We start from the raw sequence: 24,668 nt of genomic DNA, 5'->3' as shown, positions 1-24,668 counted from the left end.
ACGTTGGAGTTGCTCTAAAGTGTGAGAAAGTTTTAATGGTGACCAATGTGGGACAATGAGTTATGCTGTGATTTCTACTAAAAAAACTCAAATAAAACACTATCTGTTGGGGGCCTCCAACAGTGCCATGCCTATTTTCCTACTTTCTTTCAATCCTCTCCTTGGCACTGAGACGGAAATAAACACTTGGGGCAAATCACGTGTGGACATAATTCGAACTCTGATTTTTGTCACCAACATCTTCAACTGTTAGGTTTAATATTCACAACTATTAAATCTTCTACCTTCGACCTCAGCTAGTCGTACCACTTAGTGCTACATACACTAATGAAAGATTGGTGATTTGAAAAAAAAATTCGGTGGAGGTTTGGATCGAATTGTCTAACCCCACATGTTTTACAAGTCCAAATCTTAATCAAAAGAAGCACAAAAAAGTTGAATCTAAGCCAAAAGAAACTTCACTTTTGGAATTCTAAGACGGTGTAGAAATAATCCATGTAGAATGGTCGGAAATGAGAGAAGCCAGCAGAGAGACCGAGCTGCCGGAGTTCATCTTCAAACCTATTCTTGCCCTTCGCCGTATAGATGGTCATCACGAATATGTCGTTTTCTAGGAGCGCACCGGTCTGATGACTTTCGTCTGATTTCTCCGGCAACACCGGCTCACAAGCTATCAGCTTCCCTCCTACCGGAAGTGCTTTGTAACAGTTCTCCATTATCAGCTTGCATTCGTTATCCGTCCACGTTGATAAAACCCACTGGCAAGTTATAATATGTATTCTATTAATTAATCAAGGCAATCAAGCATAATTAGTGCACATGTTTGATCAAATTAGTACAGATATTTGAGTTCCTGATTCGACATGCTAGCTAAGGTCACGGTGGAATGCTAGCTAGCTTTTTGGAATCAAGAGCTACTGAAATGAAGGTAAGAAATTTTACTTTGGTTCCAACTTGTTAAGGATTTTCCACAAACCCACTAACATTTTTTATTTTGAATTTTGGACCATAAATAAACTTACAAAAAAGAAAAAAATATTAGTAGTGTGCATTTGAGATTACTTTTATAAAAGCTAAAAGTGTTATCTAAACTACAAGCACTTTCTTAATGTGTTTGACATTAAACTACAAAAGCACTTGTACATCGTTAAAGCCCTTCTAGGTTGTAAAAACACTGTAGAGAAATATCTACGAAGTGCTTCTTTACAAGTGATTCTCTATAAAACACTTGATTTTCAAATAAATTTCTACATCTTTATGTTAAAAGCACTTCTAACATAAACACTTATGAAGTTAATATCTTATTACGTAAAACAGTCTCATACAAGGCCGATTACTAGTTAAACCTATGACTAGCATGTAATCCTTCCAATCAAAAACTCTATTCCAAACACAGCGATATATAGTAGAGTTATCAATTCATCAAATAAGGGGTAGTATATATTAACTGTTTTTTAATGAACCCAAGCCAAACAATTGAAATATTGGCTCGATTTTAGAAATTTGAAACTTTAAAGGTGCATTTGTTACATAGAATTAAATTGGCTAGGACTAACATAAGAAATAAATTGACTTGGTCTGGACTATAAGTATTTAGAATATAGTGTATGAATAGACTCATTCATGCATCTAAATATAGTTAAATAAGTCACCACTCATAAAATTTGAGTTCAAGCATGGACAGCGATGATATTGATTTTGGGAGGCACATGCATCTATTAAAGGAAAACTAATGAAAAAGGCTTGAAAACTTTGAGTTTTAATGATAAGGACAAAATAAAGGGTAAAGTGAATAGTACCAGGATTGACTTTTTAGTGTAAAAATGTGGTTTTTCGTTAAAGTGAACAGTACCGGGTGCTTTTCGTTAAAGTTCCCTTCTATTAATCATACATTTTTTTCAAATAAAAAAGTAGAAAACTATTTTTTATACTCCAAAAATTTAATCCTGCATTTATTATAAAAATGGTTTTGTGTTTAAATATACAAATTTTAAAATGCACAATTAATCTTTCAAAATGTCAATTACAGTTCTCAAAGGATGTGATATTCACACACCCATTTTTACTTCTCTCACACCTTTTTAATTTTCGGCCGTCGGATCGGATGAATTGAAGAAGATCAAAGGACATAAATTAACAAGGGGTGTGGGAGAAGTAAAAAGAGGTGTGTGGATAGCACACCCCTTCTCAAAATATATTTCTTTAATAGGAGTTTGCAGAGTTTGCACGAACCTTCATGAAAATAGCATCACCACTAGGAACTGACTTGAACAGTTTGATCTGAACTTGCAATTTTCAACCTTCCTTTCCATTAAAGACCAAATCTTTTTCTTTTTTTCTTCTTTGATCTACCTGGTGGGCCTAACCTGTTGTTTCAGGGGGATGGAAGGGTCAAGACGAAAATGGTTGGAAAGAAGTAGCCATAGTAAATCATAGATCTGACGACTCGGCAGATCACAATCAGAATAAATCCTCTCACCCTTTCTGGAGAAGTAATTACCCGCAACTACCCGAGTCGGCCAAGAATAAGACAGACATTCATACCTCAAACAGATCTAGAAGTAATGACACCTACTGCACAAGGGCAACAAACAAGTACTTGCAACCCCACTTTATTCTTCTGGTCTTCTTCTACTTACAAAACGATTACCAATACATGGAATCGAGAAAGGGAACAAGAACTTTTCAGCACAAAAAGGTGGGGGGTGATATTGAGATATACCTGTATTATACTTGTGGGAGCTATGATCTGTTTAATCACTGCAATCGACGACAAATGGTGACCCAGGAAGTTGAGGAACTGGTAGTCAATCTGGAAAGGACCATGGATTTATCGACCATGGAAAACGGGGTAAAACTCGTGGGTATGGCTTTGGTTAACAGAAATCTCAATAGATGGGGGGTGAGAAATATTCTCATATCAGCTTGGAAGGAGTTAGGGGAGGTTAAAATAAAATGGGTCAAGGATAATACGTTCTTAATCACTGCTCAAGATGAAAGCACAGCAACAAAAATTCTCAATCAAGTTCCATGGGCGGTAATGAAGCAGAACTTCTCTGTCCAAAGGTGGACATGAACTGGCTTTGGAAGAAATACAGATGGAGCTCATACCCTTCTGGGTTCAGATCCGAGGGGTCCCACTCTACCTTAGTTCAGAGGAAAATGCCAGACGAATTGCCAAAGAGATTGGGGAGGTTGTTGAGGTTGAAGATCTGTCAAAGAACAGAGGTTTTCTCAGAGTCAAGGTAATGGTGAATACTCAGAATCCCCTCATAACTGGATGCTGGCTGCCATGGGGAAACAACGAAGACACATGGATTGAATTTCGTTATGAAAGGCTCCAAGACTTCTGCTATCGTTGTGGCAGAATTGATGTTGGATATAAGTCAATAATATGTGATTTAAATATATATGCTAATAAACAATCTGTGATTTAAATATATATGCTAATAAACAATAAATGCAAATATAAAAAATTAACAGAGTATCAATAAACAAAAATATAAAACAAACAATTTGAAGATCGAGGTTTACGTACCGCAATGTCCTTGAAACAAAATTTCGTCCCTACTCAATGCTTGTAGTTCTACGGACGTCTGCTTCACCAAGATTCAACGATCTAAGTTAGAATTCTAGCACCGGAAAACTTAACTTCTGGCGAATTTCCTTATGGTACTCTCAGTAAGAATGCTATGGATTATAGAAGGAGATTTTTGTTTTTTTTTCTCTGTGTTCTAAATGCCATGCAGACGGATGTATATATAGAGGGATTAAGCATGTTCGCAACAGGTATGGAGAAGAGATGCATCTGTTGGAAAACATCTTTTCATAAGGGGTGCTTTGTTCTGTGTTCTTTCTGAACTCTCAGACTTCATCTGAAAGGATAAGTCTTTTCATAAAATAATTAATTAAATAATTTAATTTTCAGAGCCCAAGAGCCCCAAGGCCCATCTTTTGATAATTAAATATATATTAAATATCATTAATTATATATTAATTACTAATTAATTAGTGCACCTCAAAGCCCAACCCTAAGGGTGAGCCCAATTTTATTCTCCAAGGCCCGTTACTCCAAATATTTTCTATAAAGGACAAAGCCTTATAAAGTGATGAAAGCTTTTGGGAATGGCCAATGTGGGACAAAGAAATTTCTACTCAAACTCAAATTTCCAACAATACCCCACATTTGAGTTGAAATTTCATTCAAACTCTAACAATTACCCCACATTTGAATGCAAATGTAAATGCAAATGGATGACTAAGCTGCCTAAAACTGAGAGAGAATAGACAGGATATACATTGGGTGAAGTGTCTTTTGGACTTGAACTTACCCTAGTGAAAACATATCGGGTTTACTTGGTGACGCAGTGGATGTGGAAGATCTTGAACTGTTCACCACAGTAGTAAACCGAGACAATATGCTACACACATATCATGTCTACCACACGTCAATTCATACGGTTGTGTTCATTTTGGCCCTGAACAGATCCCGGATTTTGTAGAAGCTTTAGAGAATTTAGCCATGTCAATTCTCATAAATGTGGCCCCATTTACTCCTATATAGGTGACATTAATTAAGAATAGTCTGCCATATTCCTCTTGATAACAATATATTAATGTCATTAAATGTATAAAACATAATCCCTCAAATGTCAACAGACAACACACATTTTATCATAAGAATGGGTAAGTTGTGTGTTCAACTTTTGAATCAAACTAAACCAGTTTGCCTATTGAACCTAGACCATGGGATCTCCAATCAGTTAGGTTAGGTTTCCGCCCAGTTCGATTCATTGAATTGGCTTAAGACCCATTCCCCTCGATGTAAATAATATTTGCTCTCTTGGTAGGCCTTTTGTCAAAGGATCAGCTATATTTTCCTTTGACTTTACATAATCAATGGATATTATTCCATTGGAGAGCAACTTCTCAAGAGTATTATGTCGACGCCTGATGTGACGTGACTTCCCATTGTATACATGACTTTTGGCCCTTGATTGCGCGGCCATACTATCACAATGTATACATATAGCCGTTACCGACTTTGGCCACATTGGAATATTCTCCAGAAATTTTTTTAGTCATTCGGCTTCTTCGCCAGCCAAGTCTAAAGCTATAAACTCGGACTCCATGGTGGACCGAGCTATACATTTCTGTTTAGAGGATTTCCAAGATATTGCTGCACCTCCCAAGGTAAAAACATATCCACTTGTCGACTTGGATTCTATAGTGTCAGAAATCCAATTGGCATCACTGAAGCCTTCTACAACAGGTGGATATTTTGTGTAGTGTAATCCGTAGTCAAGTGTATTTTTCAAATACCTTAACACTCGTACTAAAGCATCCCAATGCTCTTGTGCCGGATTACTTGTATATCTACTAAGCCTACTTACTGCATAAGCTAAGTCGGGCCTAGTTGAATTCATAAAGTACATTAGACTTCCAATTACTTGAGAATATTCAAGTTGAGATATGGCATCGCCTTTATTTTTCTCCAACTTGCATCCAACATCAAAAGGAGTTGCAGCAGGTTTGCAGTCAAATTGACCAAACCTTCGTAATATTTTTTCTGCATAATGGGATTGTGTAAGGACATATCCTTCACTATTTCTCTTAATTTGAATTCCTAAAATGATATCGGCTTGACCTAAGTCTTTCATGTTAAAACTGGAATTCAACATTTTCTGTGTTTTGTTTATGACATCTTTATTGCTTCCCATTATGAGCATATCATCCACATTCAAGCAGACAATAACACAAGTTTTATCATTACTTTTAATGTAGACACATTTATCAGATTCATTTATTTTGAACCCATGTGTCAACAAAGTATGATCAAACTTCTCGTGCCATTGTTTTGGTGCTTGTTTAAGTCCATATAATGACTTAACTAATTTGCACACTTTGCTTTCTTGTCCTTTAAGCACAAACCCTTCAGGTTGTTCCATGTATATTTCTTCATCTAGTTCTCCATTTAAAAATGTTGTTTTTACATCCATTTGATGTATATCAAAATTGTATACAGCCGCAATCGCTATTAACGTCCTAATTGATGTTATGCGAGAAACCGGAGAATAGGTGTCGAAATAATCCAACCCTTCTTTTTGGCGATAACCTTTGGCTACAAAACGTGCCTTGAACTTATCAATGGTTCCATCCGCCTTAAGTTTCTTCTTGAAAATCCATTTATGGCCAATTAGTTTACTACCGGGAGGTAAATCAACCAATTCCCATGTGTTGTTTTCCATAATGGATTCCATTTCACTTTTAATTGCTTCCTTCCATAAAGGAGCCTCAGAAGAAGACATTGCTTCTTTAAAAGTGCTAGGTTCATTCTCCGACAAGAAAGCAATGAAATCTGGTCTAAAGTTTTTAGAAACTTTGATTCTTTTTCCTCTTCTTGGTTCCACATCATTTCCTTGGACACCAGAAGAAGAGACTTCATCATGACTATGATCATGAACCCTCTTTGTATTAGAACCAGATTCCTTTTCTTTGTAAGGAAATATATCCTCAAAGAATTTCGCATCCGCTGATTATAATATAGTGTTGACATGTATGTCAGAAATCGAAGATTTTACAACAAGGAACCTATAAGCATCACTATTATTTGCATATCCAATGAATACACAATCAATAATTTTAGGTCCTAGTTTCGTTCTTTTTAGTAACGGAACTTGCACCTTTGCTAAGCAACCCCACACTTTAAGGGTTTTATAAGTGGGTCTATGTCCTTTCCATAGTTCATAAGGTGACTCGTCAATCTTCTTTAGAGGAACCTTATTCAATATGGTATTTGCAGTAAGTAAAGCTTCACCCCACAAACTGTGTGGAAGCCTTGAACTATTTAACATGGAATTAATCATATCTTTGAATGTTCTATTTTTTCTTTCGGCAACACCATTTTGTTGTGGTGTGTAAAGAGCCGTTGTTTGTTGTATAATTCCATGTTGTGCACAAAAATTTGAGAAGACAGTAGACTCATACTCTCCTCCTCTATCAAATCTAAGTGCTTTGATTTTTCTCTCAAGTTGATTTTCAACTTCGGCTTTATATGTCTTAAACATATTCAAAGCTTCGTCCTTACTATGAATCAAATAAACATAGCAATACTTACTGCAATCATCAATAAAAGTGACATAATAATTCTTTCCTCCATGAGTTGGTGTGGATTTAAAGTCACAAAGATCACTATGAATTAATCCAAGTAATTCATTTGATCTTTCCAAAATTGACTTTCTCGTTTGCTTAGCAAATTTCGATTCAATACATGTTTCACACTTATGATTAAAATCAATTTCGAATTTAGGTAATAAGTCTAATTTAACCATTCTATGCATGGAACGAAAATTAACATGTCATAATCTAGCATGCCAAATATTATAAGACTCAACAATATAAGTAGAAGCATTTATTTTATTAGCATCATCAATGGCAATTACATTGAGTTTCATGAGGCCATCAGCCACATAACCCTTTCCAACAAACATCCCACCCTTGGTAAGTACAAATTTGTTGGATTCCATTACAAGTTTAGAGCCCTTAGCAATCAGAATAGGTCCAGAAACCAAGTTCCTCCTTATTTCAGGAACATGCAGCACATTCAGCAAGGTGAGACTCTTTCCAGATGTGAATTTGAGTACCACTTTGCCTTTGCCCTCCACCGCAGATGAGGCAGAATTGCCCATATACAGCTTTTCTCTATGGGCAGCAGGATGGTATTCAGTGAATATTTCTGTCAGCGCATATGTGCTTAGTAGCACCAGTATCCAACAGTCATTCACTCACATTTGAGACCATGTTGACATCGGACACAACAGCAGCCAATTCTTCATTGGTGGTTGCCATGTTAGCATGGTTGTTGTTGTTTCCGTTGGCATGATTTCCATCCTTGCGATGATAACAATCTTGTGCCTTGTGACCAGATTTGCCACACACATAACATGCGCCCTTAATCTTCTTCATATTCTTGCCTTTGGGAGCAAGGGTAGATTGTACAAACTGCTTGGTTTTAGGAGCCTTATTCTTCTTCGGCTTGGCCTTGGAGTTTCCTCCCTTAACATAATTTGCATTGGCTTCAATGGCAGCAAACCCTCCAGAACGGTCTGCCTTTCTGTGGTCTTCTTTCACTCGTAGTCTCAGGATCAAATCCTCTATATTGATCTCACGACGCTTGTGCTTGAGATAAATTTTGAAGTCATTCCATGAAGTTGGCAATTTTTCAATTATCCCCCCAACTTGGAAATGCTCATTGATCTCGCATCCCTCAATGTGCAGTTCATAGATCAATTTCTGGATTTCTTTGACCTGAGAAACAACAGATTTGGAATCCACCATTGTATATTTGAGAAACTTACCGATAACAAATTTCTTTGAACCGACATCATCAATCTTATACTTTTTCTCTAGGGATTCCCACAACTCCTTCACTGTCTTGCACAGAGAATAAATGTCGTAGAGATTGTCATCCAAACTATTCAGAATATAATTCCTGCAACAAAACTCGGAATGATTCCAAGCTTCGATTGCCATGACAGTCTCTTTCGTCATTAGATTCTCATTAGACTTCGGAGCTTCTTCCTTGACAACATGAGCGAGATTCATTGTTGTCAGGAAGAACAGCATCTTCTGTTGCCATCTCTTGAAGTCCAACCCTTTGAACTTCTCAGGCTTTTCAGAGTATTTTGGCACAGCGCCATTCACATTTACAGATTGTTGATCCATAAAATTTTGTTTCAAGATTGTTGAATATAAGTAAACAATCTGTGATTTAAATATATGTGCTAATAAACAATAAATGAAATATATAAAATTAACAAAGTATCAATAAACAAAAATATAAAACAAACAACTTGAAGATCGAGGCTTGCGTACCGCAATGTCCTTGAAACAAAATTTCGTCCCTACTCAATGCTTGTAGTTCTACGGACGTCTACTTCACCAAGATTCAACGATCTAAGTTAGAATTCAAGCACTAGAAAACTTAACTTCTGGCGAATTTCCTTGTGGTACTCTCAGTAAAAATGCTATGGATTATAGAAGGAGATTTTTGGTTTTTTTTTTTTCTGTGTTCTAAATGCCATGCAAACGGAAGTATATATAGAGGGATTAAGCCTGTTCGCAACATGTATGGAGAAGAGATGCATCTGTTGGAAAGCATCTTCTCATAAGGGGTGCTTTGTTCTGTGTTCTTTCTGAACTCTCAGACTTCATTTGAAAGGATGAGTCTTTTCATAAAATAATTAAATTAATTAAATTTGAAATTAATTAAAAATAATTAATTACAGAATTTAATTTTGAGAGCCCAAGAGCCCCAAGGCCCATCTTTTGATAATTAAATATATATTAATTATATATATTATATATTAATTACTAATTAATTAGTGCACCTCAAAGCCCAACCCTAAGAGTGAGCCCAATTTTATTCTTCAATGCCTATTACTCCAATTACTTTCTATAAAGGACAAAGCCTTATAAAGTGATGAAAGCTTTTGGGAATGGCCAATGTGGGACAAAGAAATTTCTACTCAAACTCAAATTTCCAACAATTGGTCACTCAAATACGGAGTGTTCATATGATCCCACGAAGGGTGGTGCAGCAGGATATGGCGAGTGGACAAGAACGGCGCCAGTACGTGATATAGAGATGACACACACACCTTTGGCCATTAGGTATGGTGAATAGAGAAGGGCTGGTACTAGACGAAGTGGATCAAGACCTAGCTCTTCGGACAATGCAATAACAGCAGAGAGTGGAAGGGTGATTAATACTGAAACCTTGAGGGGGCCCTTTATGTCTGCTGGAAGTGGTGGCAATAAGGAGAGTCAAGAGCGCTGGCATAGAATTACAAAAAGGAAAACAGGTGTGTCTCGAGATCTGATACAATGGATTGTGAATGTTAATAACCCATTTACGACAAACCATGTGGGTTCACAACACCCCCACTTTATGGATATGCTTAACATGTATGCAAGGAATTCAGCAGTAACAATAGAAGAGATAAACGAGGCGGCACAATCTCAACCAACTGGCGTACTCATGCTGGGAAACAAAGAGGGTCAAAATCATTGCCACCATAGTCAGAAAGAGGCAGCCGAATGTAGCACAACGAAGCAGGGTACGGAGGAAGGAGATACTGAAATGGATCAGACCCCGATGAAAAAAAGCAAACCCATAATCGAAGTGAAGAAAACGGGAATTGCATCCCAAGGTGGTGGCGGCTGGCCTTCAACAGCCGCAAGGTTACCATGATCCATTTGTTTTGGAACTGCCGTGGTCTTGGGTCGAATGTTATCATAGAATCGAATGTGTTAGAAGGATGATGCGTTTTTTGAATGGCATCAATGTTGCTCCGATCGGAAAGGCTGGAGGTCTGAGTCTATGGTGGGATGATTTGATTGAGGTTGAAGGTGTGGATTATGCGAAACATTATATAGATGCCCAATGCTGATGTAAGGAGTCACAGTTTGTCTTTCGTTTCACTAGGGTTTATGGTACTTCTTATAGAGCTGAAAAAGTGGCTTTTTGGAGTGGGATGATTAACGACTTCTATCCTTCTACCATTCTTGGATTTACGGAGGTGATTTCAATGAATATCTGTGGGATTGGGAGAAGAAATGAGGCACGGAGTTTAGGTCCAATCGTCATAGATATCTGGATGATTTTATGAGGGAGATGGAATTAATAGATTTGGAGTTCAACGGCCCGCAATTCACTTGGCGTGGAACCTGTAATGGAACCTTGGTGGAGGAAAGGTTGGATCATGGGCTGATAAATAAATTGTGGCATGACAGTTGGCCTAATACTTCGGTGATCCATGGTACAGTCTTGGGCTCTGACCATTGCCCGGTGATTGTGCAAGGGGAGCCGTGTGGGGCAAGGAGTAGAAGCCTCTTCAAGTTTGAAGCTTTCTAGTCCTGTGAACATGAGTGCAAGAATATTGTTAAAAATTGTTGGGAAAGTATGTGCATGGGTGATAATATGAGGTGGAGTAAGAAAAAGTTTAAGTACAGGGGGCAGCAGATTGAGAAGATGATGTCCTGGCTGGGGAAGCTTCAAGAGGAATGGGGAAGGAATAGTAAGCAGATCGCTGATCTATCAATCAAAGTGGACAAACTATGGAGCCAAGAAGAAAGCTTTTGGCAGCAAAGATCTAGAGTGAAATGGCTTCAAGATGGAGACGCTAACACGACTTTCTTTCACCAATCCACCTTACAGAGGCGAAGGAGAAATAAAGTGATAAAAATTAAGGATGCGAATGATGTATGGATTGACTGCCCAAGGAAGGTGAGGGAAACCATTGGTAGCCATTTTATTAACCTGTTCACTTCGATGGGGGCTCAAGAGTGGGGGTCTAATTTGGATTGTGTTAATCCAAGGGTGACTACTGAGATGAATGCATCCCTTGTAGCTCTGGTAACTGTGGAGGAAATAAAAGATACGGCGATGCAAATGGGTGGATTAAAAGCCCCTGGCCGTGATGGTTTCTAGGGCATTTTCTGTCACTCTTTCTGGGATAATGTAGCAGGGGAGATTAATGGTGTGATTGAGGAAATAGTGAACGGAAATGGCAACCTACTCAAAATCAACGCTACACTTGTTGTTCTAATCCCAAAAGTCCCAAACTCGGATACAGTTTCTCAATTCCGACCAATCAGTCTGTGCAATTATTCTTACAAGATTCTGTCAAAAATCATGGCAAACCGCATCAAGCCCTTGCTTCCGAATTTGATCTCTCATTCGCAGAATGCATTCGTTGCTGGAAGACAAATCCATGACAATATTGGAATTGCGCATGAGCTATTCCATATTCTCAAAACTCGGAAAGCCAAGAGGAAATTCGAACTTGGGATTAAACTTGACATGCACAAGGCGTATGATAGGGTGGAGTGGGATTTTTTGATGGCAATTATGGAGAAGATGGGGTTTAATCCTAAGTGGCGCAGCCTTGTATTGGGGTGTATTTCAACTGTAAACTTTGCTATCATGCTCAATGGCCAACCTAGGTCGAAATTTGCTCCCTCTCGTGGCCACAGACAAGGTGATCCACTTTCACCTTATTTGTTCCTGTTGGTAAGTGAAGTCCTATCCTTACTGGTTCAAAGGGCGAGTGATACAAACAAGATCAATGGTGTTTAAATTAATCCCCAAGGGCCGAGTATTTCTCACATCTTCTTTGCGTATGACATTCTAAATTTTTTTAAGGTTGATAAGAAGAACTGCTCCAATATTGTGAATCTAATCAAGGAGTATTGTTTGGCTTCTGGCTAGCAGGTTAATATGCAAAAGTCCAGTGTGTTCTTTGGTGCAAAATCTTCCTAGTGCTCTAAGAGTGGATCTAGAAGGTATTTTGGGGATGCCTGCGGTGGAAAACCCTGGGATCTATCTAGGAGTGCCTGCCATCTAGGGAAGATCTAAGAAGGGGGGATTGGCTTATGTGAAAGAAAGGGTTTTGGGAAAAGTTCAAGGATGGAAGCAAGCAACATTATCACCAGTTGGAAAGAAAGTTTTAATTAAAGCGGTGGTTCAGGCTATTCCGGGCTACCCGATGAATATATTTAAATTTCCTGCCAATGTGTGTAATGATCTTGACTCCATCATTTCAAAATTCTGGTGGGGTCACAAAGGCAACGAAAGGCATATTCATTGGATTTCTAGAAACACTATGGGTTTACCGAAGGCCGAGGGGGGTCTAGGATTCCGTTGCTTCATGGATTTCAACGACGCCCTCCTTGCTAAACAATGTTGGAGGTTGATTCATGATCCACACTCTCTTTGGGCTCGGGTTCTGAAAGCCCGCTATTTCCCTCACTGCTCTTTCCTTGAAGTTAAGCGTGGTGGAAAAGCTTCGTGGGCATGGTCAAGCCTTCTTTCAGGAAGAGATCTACTGCTGAAAGAATCCCATTGGCAAATTTTCAATGGGAATGAGGTTCGGGTTTGGATTGATAAGTGGCTCCCCACTCTTCCGGATGGACACCCTTTTCCTCGGGGCAGTGTTCAGGTTAACAGGAATACTCAGGTGGTGGCATTATTGTGTCCTACAACTGGTGGCTGGGATATAGATTTTCTAAAACCTTTCATCTCGGCGATGGAGTACGACGCCATTGTGGATACTCAGATTGGTGATCCTAGTTTAAGGGACAAGTTGATTTGGCCTTATGATCGTCGAGGGATTTATACAGTTAAATCGGGCTATCACTGCGTTCATGCAAAGCCGGCTCAAAGGGTTAATTTGGGTTTGTCTTCCTCCTTGTCTATTCCATGAAATTTATGGAAAGTTATTTGGAAGCTACATACCCCACCTAAGCTTCGATGTTTCTTTTGGAAGACAGTTCATAATGCTTTGGCTACTCGGCGGGCCTATTTAGGAGAATGGTGGCGCCCTCACCTCTTTGTCCAATATGTCAAACTCATAAGGAGACCATTGAGCATCTCTTTCTTCTATGCCCATGGGTGGAACCGATATGGTTTGGTGATATGTTGAATCTTAGACTTAATCGCAATGCTATCACAACTTGGGTGAATTGGCTTATCACCCTCACTAACTCCACTTCGAATTCGAAGGTTGAGGTGGATAGAGTGTTATCATATGTTGCATTCACGTGTTGGCAAATTTGGAAAACTATATGCAATTTCCTTTTCCAGAAGCAATCTATCAACCCGAGACATGTGATCGCTGCCATTGATAATACTGCTCGTACATTCCATGAAGCCTCCAGGGTCCCGGTGCTGACTTCACCACAGGCCAACCTTGTTGCCTAGGTGCCAGCCCGTTGGGTTCCTCCTTCTTCTCTATTTGTCAAGCTCAATGTCGATGCTAGCTGGGACAAAGTTACAAAATCGTGTTTCTCGGGACTCTTCTAGCACCTTTATTGTTGCTAGAAGGAGTAGTTTTGTTGCTCAATCTACGGCAGCTACAGAGGTTGTTGCGATCCGTCATGGTTATGAGATGGAAGCTGTTATGGGTTTCAACTTTGTTATGATTGAATCTGATTCCCAGGATTCTATTTCTTGCCTCAAGGGTAAGATTTCAAATGGCAGGTGGGAGGCATTTCCAGTGCTGACGAAGTGTAAGTTGCTTAGAGATTCCTTTCAAGACTGTCATTGGTCTTGGACTCCAAGATTAGCCAATATGGCGGCGGACATCTTAGTGTCGCGAAGAAATAGGGAGATGTGTGATTTTACTTGGGTTGATAGGCCTCCATCTTCTTTGGTTCATGTATTATGTAGTGATGGACTTTCTTGTCCTCCTTAAGTTAGCTTTGGTAATGGAAGGGGTGACACTTGTTGTTTGCTTGTTGGGTCTGTTTCCTTCAACCCCTTGCATTACCCGGGTTTCTCTGATGCTTGCCTCGGGGTAGGCTTCATTATGTTTCTTTGGCATCTTTGCCCTGGTTATTAATCGTTTCCAGTTTTTCAAAAAAAAAAAATATATATATATATAACGCACCTCATAATTAACAAAAATTTGTTCGGTTCTGATGTATTTTATAGATTAAGTTTTTTGTTCGTTAAATAGTTGTCAGTTTATCATTAATCAAAATCTAAAGGCCAAAATTTTCAATATATAAAATTATTACTAATAACTCCGGTAATTAACCTCACCAGCTATGGTTGGTGCCTCGGCAACGACCTCAGGCAAGTCAAAGTTAATCCCTTCCCTTATATTAGGGTGTGCTTCCATAGGATCATCTGCAAGCAATCGCCTGCGCTCCCTCCCACATCCATCAATCTCTCCACCCCTTCAAATCCATCGTAGCCGTCCAATATTACGTTCATGAACGACACCGATACACTGGACATCGCCTTTTGCATCAGGCCGTTCATTTCCGGCTTCTTCCCATAGTACTCGTAAGCCAGCTCACCGTTCACCTTCACGAATGGCTCCATCGTGGCGTCCACCACAGCCTCGTGCACCATTGGCCATGCACTCATGAGCACATCCTGAAAAATTCGACATTTAATATTAAAAAAATGATGTTACGCTCATTCACTCGTCATTTTTAATTTCACCTAATTTATAAATAAATTAAGAAAATCTATTTGTGTCAAGGAGATCTTCAGTTCAAACTTGATAAACAATATTATTGATAAAATAACTTTTGTTAGAGGGTGAAGAAATTGAATGTCTAATAAATTAAGTAAATAATATCGTTTGTTAAAAAAAAATAAAAAATTTAAAAACCTGGTGGTGTTGAAGGACATAAAGGTCGTACGATGAGCCGTTTTTGTCGGTGACGAGGGTTTTACCAATTGCGGTGAGGGAGAACTTTCTGTCGTCGGAGCCGTCAATGGTGTCGTTCAGATGTTCCGTGAACACACCGTAGTTGGTGAGCATGCGGAGGATGCGCTGGAGGTTCTCGGCGTCTCCGCTGTCGTTGGAGAGAAGGCGTGCGAGGATGTCAGTGGCGGAGAGGGGAGTGTTGGAACCGCCCTGTCAGATGGCGTCGAGAACGTTAAGTCGAACAACGGCATTTTATAGGATGTAATGTGAGGCCTTGGATCATAATTCATGTGTTCAATAATTTAGATTAGATTGTAATGAGTCATAACTTATGAAAAGTTTGATCATCTTACTAGATGAATCAAGTTTGGATGGTTGGATTTTGCTACAATGATGTAATAGAGAAAGCTTTCCTCTCTCCCTCTAACAGTAACTAATCCAATGAAAGAATAAAGGAGTATTCTCTCTGCAACATTATCCTCTTCTTCATTATCTTTGTAATTTATAGTTACTGAGCTCATTCTTCTTCTTGATCTCAAAAAAGAAATCAATATACAAATTTATGAAACTCTAACATGGCATTAGAGCCAGGTTACAATCATCTACATTGGCGTGAATCTGTTACTCTTGGTGGCTGAAGAACTCGAATCGATTCGATCTTCGTCGTACCAAATCTCGATTTCTGAAAGCTCTGGGTTATTCAATTACAATTCTAGCATGGCTAAATCGAGTGGTGCTGTTCTAGCACTAGTTTTCAATGGAAAAAAACTTTGGTTTCTAGCAAATCAAAATGAAAACTATATTCCGATCTCATGAGCTTTAAAGTATTGTTGAGAAATGCTTCAATGTTCCAACAAAGAAGGAGGAAGAACTCTCTGCAACGGAGAGTAAGCTTTTGATAGAAAATGTTGTCAAAGACGCAAAAGCACTTGGAATCAATCAAGATGTTGTTTCTGATTAGATCTTCCCACGATTGTAACTCAGGAGACTGTAAAATGAGCCTGAGACGCACTGAAGTAAGAATTTGTGGGAGATAAACAAGTAAGGCTAGAGAAATTACAAAGTCTTCGTTGTGATTTTGAATATACACGAATGGATGAGAATGAATCATTACCTTGTTAGACTTTTGATTTGATTAACCAGATGAAAAGTTATGGTGAAAATATGAGTAGAACAATATGGAGATTTTACTCTATATTTTATTTTATTTTATTTTATGTTGCTTGGTTGAAATACAACTCTTTTAAAAAAGAAAGTGCAAGCTGCTTCTTTTTTTTTTTTTTTTTTTTTGAATAAACGATATTATCTACAATAGGGGGGTGAGCTTAGCCTCACAATGAGTTAGCAATAATGTGGTTCAAATTCTTCTTTGGCAAGAATCGAGCCTAAGACCCCTCACTTACAAGTGAAGAAGAATACCACTATACCATAGGTTTATTCTATAAACCTATCACACCCCAACCGCTCCCCCCCCTTTTTTCTCTCCCCTATGATAGCTTTTCTCTCCTCTATGAGAGTCTTTCTCACCGTTGTGTGATTGGGTTTTGTTCTCTCTGTTTTGCTTCGACACTAGCCCTAGCTTTTGCTAGGGTCGATGACAACCCCGTGAATTTCCTTTAGGGTTTGTGCTTTGTTTGTTTTCAGTTTTTTCTTCCTCACTTTTCCTTTCCCATCCATGCAATATGCACAATCTATTCTTTCTTTTTCTCTTTTTGCCTTTGATTTCACCATCTTGGGCCCTATTCCCCAATCCTTCGTTTCCTCCATCCTCCTTGACCTCTTCCCCTCCATCATTTTCCTCAATTGACTTCATCATCTATCTTCTCATTTTCGATCAAGTACCGCCTCTGCTTACCTTGTTTTGTTGTGGATATTTGGGAGAGTGTTTAGAGCTTTAGTTTGCGTGTCCGCACCACCACCCATGTTGGCCCTTGTTGGTCCCTCTCTTGCTCATTCTTGTCGGCGGTGTTTTTTGTGGATTCTTTATACTTGTGTGCTTCTTTGATCTCATGGCGGCTATCTCGGTGCTAGCCTTTGGAGGACGATGTGACCTATGTTTTCACCAATTCTGATTTTCTTGATGGTCTGATCTCAGGTGATCGTGAAGGGTGGTCGATCATGATGTGGCTCTCTAGCAGCGTCGACACCGTATGCAGCTTCAAGAAGCCTAGTTGTCTAAGGTTTTCTATGTGGCTTGTCTGTGTGTGCTGGCACCAAGGTTGGTTTTAGGCCTTTGTCTTTTGTGTGTTGTGGCCATTTTTCTTTTGTTGTAATTATTTGGTTTAGAACCTTTGTTGTATTTGTCCCCATTGACCAAAAAAATAAAATAAAATAAGGGGGTTTTAAAGATAAGGACTTATCAAAGATGATTTTTAGAATATAACCTAAGAGGTTTTTAGTATCTAAAAAAGAATCATCTATTTCAATGCACCTTGACATGTCACCTATAATAATACCAAACATTTTACCACTATTTACATGTATGTCCTCTTAATTGTTTGAAATGTAACCTCAACTTTGTTGTTTCAGAAACGTAACAATCAATTAGAGAGAGAGAACGACGTTAAAGCAAGCTTGAATTGCACCTGTAATCAATAAAAATTTTCAAATTTTCAAACAGGTTGTCTACTCTCCCAAACAGTGTTGTTACCGTATGGACCCATGCTCCATGAAAATCTGTTTGAAGCTACGATTGTTCGGCTTCCTCGATTCGCTGCCTTCGTCGGAACCCACGAATCATTTCTATAGAAATATATATATATATTTCTTTTTTTTTTGTCTTAATCAACATAGCAGTTGGTACGGTTTGTCTTAATCATAAGCTATATGGTGTGGAGAATGTGCTTAGCTCTCATAGCCAACACACCAATTGATACTTGTATAGCTTGTTGGTATGGTTTATATGTATTGATCCGAAAAGTTTCATTGTTTTAGCAAGAATTTATATTTGCAATGCACACCATGTGTTTGTTGAAATGCCCTTGTGGAGGTTTTTGTACACGTTGGTTCTTTTTTCATTTACTTTGGTCAATTAGGTTCTATCCATTCAGTACAGTCAATTTGGGGCTTGTTCAAGACATACAAAGAAGGCATTGCGACAGGTGATGCATGGAAGAACGACTACGATGTTATTGATATGCTGGAGACATACAATAAGGATCTTAATTGCTTTGATATAGGCGGTAAGCGTTTGGCAAAAACAGCTGCAGATATTGCTACCATTTTTGGACTACCTGAAGGAGGCAATGATAGCCAATTCCATTTCTCCTACAAACAACTAAAACATCAAAGAAAGTGAGTATAATGAACTAAACATGTGCACCTAAGAAAATAAGATGTATGAATACATAGTTACACAGTTTGTTCACACAAGATACGAATGCATCACCTGTCATAATGGATGAATTGGTTGGAATTGGTGCTGAAAACCCGAACGAAAAATAGTTTAGTATGCACGAATCACCAGTCAATATCACAACAACTGCTTCACTTTGATTTTGGACCCAAGCAGATTTTGAAAATCAGGATGATTACTATAAATTGATAATTCATTAAAGAGCAGATTTCGTGTAAGATTCATGGGCGAATATTTAGGGATCAGAATTGAGTAATTGAAATATATTAGGGTTGATATTTCATCTATTTCTTTAATTGGAATATATCATTTAGTGTTGTAGGGAAATATGATCATCTCTACGTTTTTACATCCATCTCATTTTTACAGAATCCCAGAGTTTCATATTGCATTTGAGAGCAAAAGTGAGTGCCCGTCTTGTTGAGATTTGTAATTAGGAAAGAATATTGATGAGGAGATATATTTTCGTACCATATAAAAATTATGAAACTCGATTTGGTGCCCGGTAGTGTCATCTATTTACTTCTTTGAAGTGCGACAGTCACTAAAAAACTCTATAAGCATCGCTACTTTGTTCCGCTAAAATACTTGTACAGACTCTTGACACTTCTAAGGGACACTGGGATTATCCCACCACTTACATGCATTCTTTAATTAACTGAATGCTAAGTGGCGGACGAAGACGAGGATGATGTAGCGAATGCAGATTTTGCCTGTCGTTGGCTTAATTTCATGTACAAACCCTGCAACAAGGAAGCAAACTGTTAGGAGACCATTTGTTCGCGGCCAGTTTATACAATACAAATCGGTTTTATTGATTATGCCACAAGGATGCCATGCGTACGAATCTAAATTTCTTATCCAGATTTGGATGTGTAATAAAGTTCTTGCATGTGAGTTGGAAAACATTACATTTGTGGTGTGAATTGTTGCTCCGGTTGTCATGCTAATTTTCTGATCCGGAACCAGCTCAAAGTTCAGGTTCTGAATAAAGATTGTGAGAGCAACAGTCGCTTCCAGCAGAGCAAATTGATCACCAACACACTTCCGTGGCCCTCCGCTGAATGGAATGAACCTACAGCAGATAATTCTGTTCAACCACAATTTTATGCCAAATGGGCTATGTAAATGGAAAGAATGAAGCCATTCGAGCTCTAGGTTGAATGTTTATAAGTATGCGTTTCTTGAAAAGAATGCTATCGAGGAGAAGTCCAGAGATTATGTAGGCACTGCAACATCATGAAAAGGGCATAAATTATAAGTACCTGAAATCTGTGTTTGTTTCATTAGGTACGGAGCCTTCAAGATCAAATCTTTCAGGTACAAACTCTTCTGCTCTCTCCCACACCTTGTAAAACCATGGGAAAAATACACACCAAATACGTTTTTAATTTCTAAAATAGAATGTGAAATTCATAAAATACAAGAAAGTTTGTTCAAAACTTAACATAAGATGGTACCTTTGAAGAACGATGGATATTGTATACTGATATCATAATATCTTGACCAGCATTGACTTTGTAATTTCCCGGGAGCACATCAGCTACTTGAGCTCTTCTTATCAAAACCTAAATAAATTAGAACAATGAAACCACCAAGAACAAACATGAGTTGATATGAACTTTAGACAATTGACTGTTTTTTCAAATTTTCCTAATTGTATGTGGTTTCATTGTTCTAATTTATTTAGGTTCTGATATGAACAAGAGAGAACTTAACATACAGGAGGATGTGGGAAGAGACGCAATGATTCCATTATGCAGCGTGTCAAGTACTTAAGGTTCTTTATGTCATCATAGGATGGACGCTGTCCTTGTAAAACTTTATCAACTTCTTCTTGTGCTTTCACCAAGGTGTGGGGATTCTACAGTAACAAAAATAATCAAATACAAGAAAAACAAAATGAGTACACACTTGTACCTCAGCAACCTATTGGAATGAGAGAAACACAGAAGGAAATGATACCTTACTTAGAAGATATAGCGTCCAAGTCAACACTGAACCAGTCGTCTCATGTCCAGCAACCAACATAGACAAAAGATCATCCCGCAATTGCTCACTTGATACCTGAAAAGTATTGCATCCTCAGTCCTCAATCTTCACTTTTACAACTAAAAAGTATAGCGACCAGAGTCTTTACTTTACAACTAACATTAACGATTGAGCAAGATTTGGATTACTGTTGGGCTCATTAACTCAGTCTTAATAATTCTTCAAAAAATGAATAACGAAAAACATTTGTAGCCTTTCTTGTACAAACATTTACATACTTATAAAGTCCATCTCAAATCAAGCATATCAGTAAAAGAAAAATGAGACGAGAATTTTCCACATACGCATATGCAGATAATACGCTATCATTTATCATAACACTGTTATTATGTATGATCAACGCTCTTTTGGAAAAAAATAAATAGTGTTCCCTTTTTCAACATTAACCTTGATTCTGTCAATGTAGTGTAAATGTTTATTGAAGCAAAGTAGCTGAGATTCCTATCCAAAATAGACCTTTCAAACTGTGGATGCTAACAAGATAAGAGAACAGTTATTATTGAACGCTAGTATATACCAACCTCTTCTCTACTTGCAAGCAAAAAGCGAAGGATGCTTGGATCAGTGTCATTTATATATTCTTCCTCATCAATTCTTTCGCCCTCAGCTTCCACAATTTCTTTGCACTTAGCAATAAGTTCTTCAACAGAACTCCTGATCACTTGAACTGCTTTTTCAGCTTTTATTTGTCTTGGGATTATCTTCCGCAAAACATCAACCTACAACAACCCAATAAAAGAAATCAGTAACTGTGATCACATTCCAAATTGAAAGGAAAAAATACAGCAGCAGAATATTAGCAAACTTGAGAGAGAGCTTGCCTTCCAATATGGTAATATATCAGTAGAGCGAAGCTCAGCCTCTTTCAATGCAGTGTAAACAGACTCAATAACCGGGCTATAAGCATTTAGCGAATCGAAATTGTAGTTGAACAAAGACAGGCCTATAACATCAAGAGTTAACTGAGAAAATCTGTCCTCCATGTTTACAGCAGTTCCATTAAGTGCATCACGTTGTAGCTTCTCCACTAATCTCTCAGCACATTTGCAAAATACCCGATCTACTATCACGGACAAGTACTTCTTATGAAGAGATGGCACCACAGCCCTGCGCCTCGCCTATTATGAATAAGACATTCACTCCAAATGAGATGGGAGAAAAGAAAAACCTGCTGAACCATATATCTGGTTTCATATTTCCATGAAACATGCAAGAGGCATTATTAAGATCACAATTCAAATTTCCATGTAGCTCAACAAAACAAGTTGAGCAAGGCAAACACCCGAATGAAATGCAAAATTCAGTTTGATCAAGAAAATCAAAGCTCACTAGATACATTCTGCTCTTCTTTATCAACATATCCATTACTAAGAAATCACCACGTATATCGAATTATAACTAAGAACAACACAAAGCATATAAACAGCCCTACCCATATCAGAGCAAACTATACCATGTCTAGATTTCATATTTCAGAGAGACGGATTAGTGGCTCACTACTAATCACAGATATTGTCACCAACTTGCACCTTACCACCTACTAGCACAATAAACGCGGAGTTGTGTTACAAAAGGCCCCGGTGCAATTAGGAGTAACACGATTCATTATATAGTATATTTTATTTTGTCAATTTTCCGACATGGGATTCTTACATTCCTCAACAAACCCACGTCTGTAATTAAACAATTTTCCAAGTTTTTTTCTTCCGAAACAGGGAACTGAAAAGCATTACCGTCCAAAGCGGGCCTTCAGCGATTGCAAAACCAGAGCCGAACAAAAACTCAGAGACCTCAGCAACAAGTCCCTTCGCGTACTTCCCGTAATTCCTAAGCACGTGCTTAGCAATGGCAGGGTCACTGACCACAAGGAAATTTCTCGGCCCGGCGGCGAGCCGGTAAATCGGACCATACTCGTTCATCCATTTGTACAGCGGCAGAAACAGAGCGCCACCCAGAAGCTCCGACACGTCCTCGAGCTGAGCGCTGGCGATGGGGATGCCGGAGTCGTCGTTTTTGGAAATGGTGAGGGAGCGAGTGAGCGAAGTGAGCCAATTTGGGCTGACCCATGAGCTGGGTTTGGAGTTTGTGGTGGTGGGTTCCTTGTTGTCAATGGAGGCTCTGAGGGAGGAGATGGAGTTGAATGGGGCGGCGCGTTTGGGAGGAGGGATTGGGTGGAGAGAGAAGGAGGAGAATGATGAGAGAGAGTGAGCCATGGATCGCTGCTGTGAATGGAGAGAGTCTGTTCGTCCCTACAAAACCAAACTCACTCAGTAGGCTTTGTTGCAGCCAACGATATCTCCAACTCAGCCTCACCTGCTTGTGCTACTCTCGGTGGGAAGAAAGGAAAATCCTTGAGATGTTTTGGTCCGGGTTTATAGAGGCTGCGGTTGGGCTTAAAGTCCTCTATGGCTTGAACCGGTTCGGCATTCTTTTCTTTCTTCCTAGTTATAAGTCGTAAATAATGAGATCGATATCAATAATAATAACTACTTCATTGTGTCAATTAACTCACTCACAATTAATCCTAATTTTTTGAAAAATAAAATAGGGATCCCCTTCCTTAAAGGACAATCTGAACAATCTATTTTTCAAGTTGCACCTCATAGATCATCCTTACAAAATATTAGTCAAATTAGAAATATTTGAGGCATCTAATTGAGTTCAAAGATATTGACGAATATTTGATCTATAAGAAACAATGAAATTTCATTGTGATAATTAAATAGAAACATGGTTTTGAATTGAATTGAATTTTTGTAAGGATAATATATGAATCGAGACTTACAAAATAGACGTTTCAAATATTTGAAGTTCGATGTGGAGTGGGCCTCACAACTAATCCCCATTTTTTTTAACTTCAACGATCTGAACCGTTTATTCTATAAGGCCTTCAAGTTGCACCTCATAGATCATCCTTACAAAATATTAGTCAAATAAAAAATATTTGAGACATTTAATTAAGTTCAAAGAAATTGACGAATACTTTGTTCCTAAGAAAACATTGAAATTTCTTCTTCATAATTAAATAGGCAAATGGTTTCATATTAAATTGAATTTTTGCAAGAATGATCTATGAATCGAGACTTATAAAATAAATGGTTCAGATAATTGAAATTTGATGTGAAGTAGGTCTCCCAACTAATCTCCATTTTTTGAATAAAGTGAGGAACCTCTTACATCAAAGTGCAAATATATTTTTATATTTAGAAAAAAAAAATCCCAATAATGATCATCAGAAAGAAGAAAGCTTAATGGTTACTTCAAACCAAACACAAGTATTATACTAAAGGGCAATTAGCAAGAATGGTCTCTAGTGACATTTAAATAAATGATCATTTATGAACACCGACGACATATTGATTGTATATCAACGACAAGACAATGAAATAAAGACATGTCGACACCTGATTGTTTCTGCAACTAAATATTAAAAAGTGATCATTCGTGCTAATTATCCTATATATTCTAGATTTTTTGTTTTCAAAACGATAATTTATCATTGGTTACATCAAGATCTAGCTGAATACAATCGGAAATCCACCCTATATCACAAACTAAGAATTAGAAAAACATCGCGTACTTTATCCAACACGGGTAAGTGAACAAAGTTAAGGTTTCACCATTGAACCAATTAGTAATATGAGAAGTATTACTGTAAACACGAAAATTCTATATCGAATGAAACAAGAACATGTGTACAAAGTAGATTTGTATTGATTTGACTGTGTAGGTTACAATCTCTGCTTACAACTTTTCCTCTGACCCAGTCTTCAAATTTGATGTAGATGCGTGATTGTTGATCCAGGGGTCACGATGACTAGATCTTGAACGAACGGTTGAACGATTGTTTCAAGTTTTGAGCTTGAAAACAACGTGTAGATGATCTTCACCTCAAGGGTGCGGCAAAGGTGGTGTTTGATATGAGATTTCGTTGCTTCAAGGGTCTTGGCGACTTGATCTTAAAATGAATGTTACTACAAGTTTATAAGCTTGCAACAAAGTCTTGAATGAATCGGCATGAGCGCTTGTTGATTCTT

General features: G+C 38.2%; 1 protein-coding gene, 1 long non-coding RNA gene and 1 pseudogene across 2 annotated transcripts; 1 reads left to right on the top strand and 2 right to left on the bottom strand.

Moving 5' to 3' along the window:
- Positions 1–277: 277 nt before the first annotated feature.
- Positions 278–15,476, bottom strand: LOC108171095 (nicotinate N-methyltransferase 1-like; annotated as a pseudogene).
- Positions 15,477–16,705: 1,229 nt separating this feature from the next.
- Positions 16,706–18,219, top strand: LOC139191101 (uncharacterized). Its single transcript, XR_011575249.1, has 2 exons — positions 16,706–17,442; positions 17,754–18,219. It is a non-coding gene; the product is annotated as an uncharacterized lncRNA (long non-coding RNA).
- Positions 18,220–19,029: 810 nt separating this feature from the next.
- LOC103454736 (carotene epsilon-monooxygenase, chloroplastic) lies at positions 19,030–23,036 on the bottom strand. The gene is made up of 9 exons (XM_008394335.4): positions 22,365–23,036; positions 21,453–21,749; positions 21,153–21,350; positions 20,545–20,646; positions 20,303–20,443; positions 20,040–20,147; positions 19,845–19,927; positions 19,492–19,654; positions 19,030–19,322 (listed from the first exon to the last, which is right to left on the bottom strand). Exons 1-9 carry the CDS (start codon positions 22,842–22,844, stop codon positions 19,245–19,247), a joined length of 1,650 nt encoding a protein of 549 aa, XP_008392557.1. The 5' UTR covers positions 22,845–23,036; the 3' UTR covers positions 19,030–19,244.
- Between the last annotated feature and the right edge of the window lie 1,632 nt (positions 23,037–24,668).

This window comes from Malus domestica, chromosome 14, assembly GCF_042453785.1.
Source record: "Malus domestica chromosome 14, GDT2T_hap1".
NCBI classification, from domain to species: domain Eukaryota; kingdom Viridiplantae; phylum Streptophyta; class Magnoliopsida; order Rosales; family Rosaceae; genus Malus; species Malus domestica.
Note: the sequence above shows the minus strand (reverse complement) of the source record. Positions and strands in the feature narration are given on the sequence as shown.

What these genes read in the sequence shown, in the direction of transcription:
- LOC103454736 (XM_008394335.4), bottom strand. Translation starts at nt 22,844, where the DNA reads ATGGCTCACTCTCTCTCATCATTCTCCTCCTTCTCTCTCCACCCAATC. An exon ending in ATATATTACCATATTGGAAG is followed by an intron (nt 21,351 to 21,452) that starts GCAAGCTCTCTC and finishes GGGTTGTTGTAG; the next exon opens with GTTGATGTTTTGCGGAAGAT. An exon ending in ATATCCATCGTTCTTCAAAG is followed by an intron (nt 19,928 to 20,039) that starts GTACCATCTTAT and finishes TGGTTTTACAAG; the next exon opens with GTGTGGGAGAGAGCAGAAGA.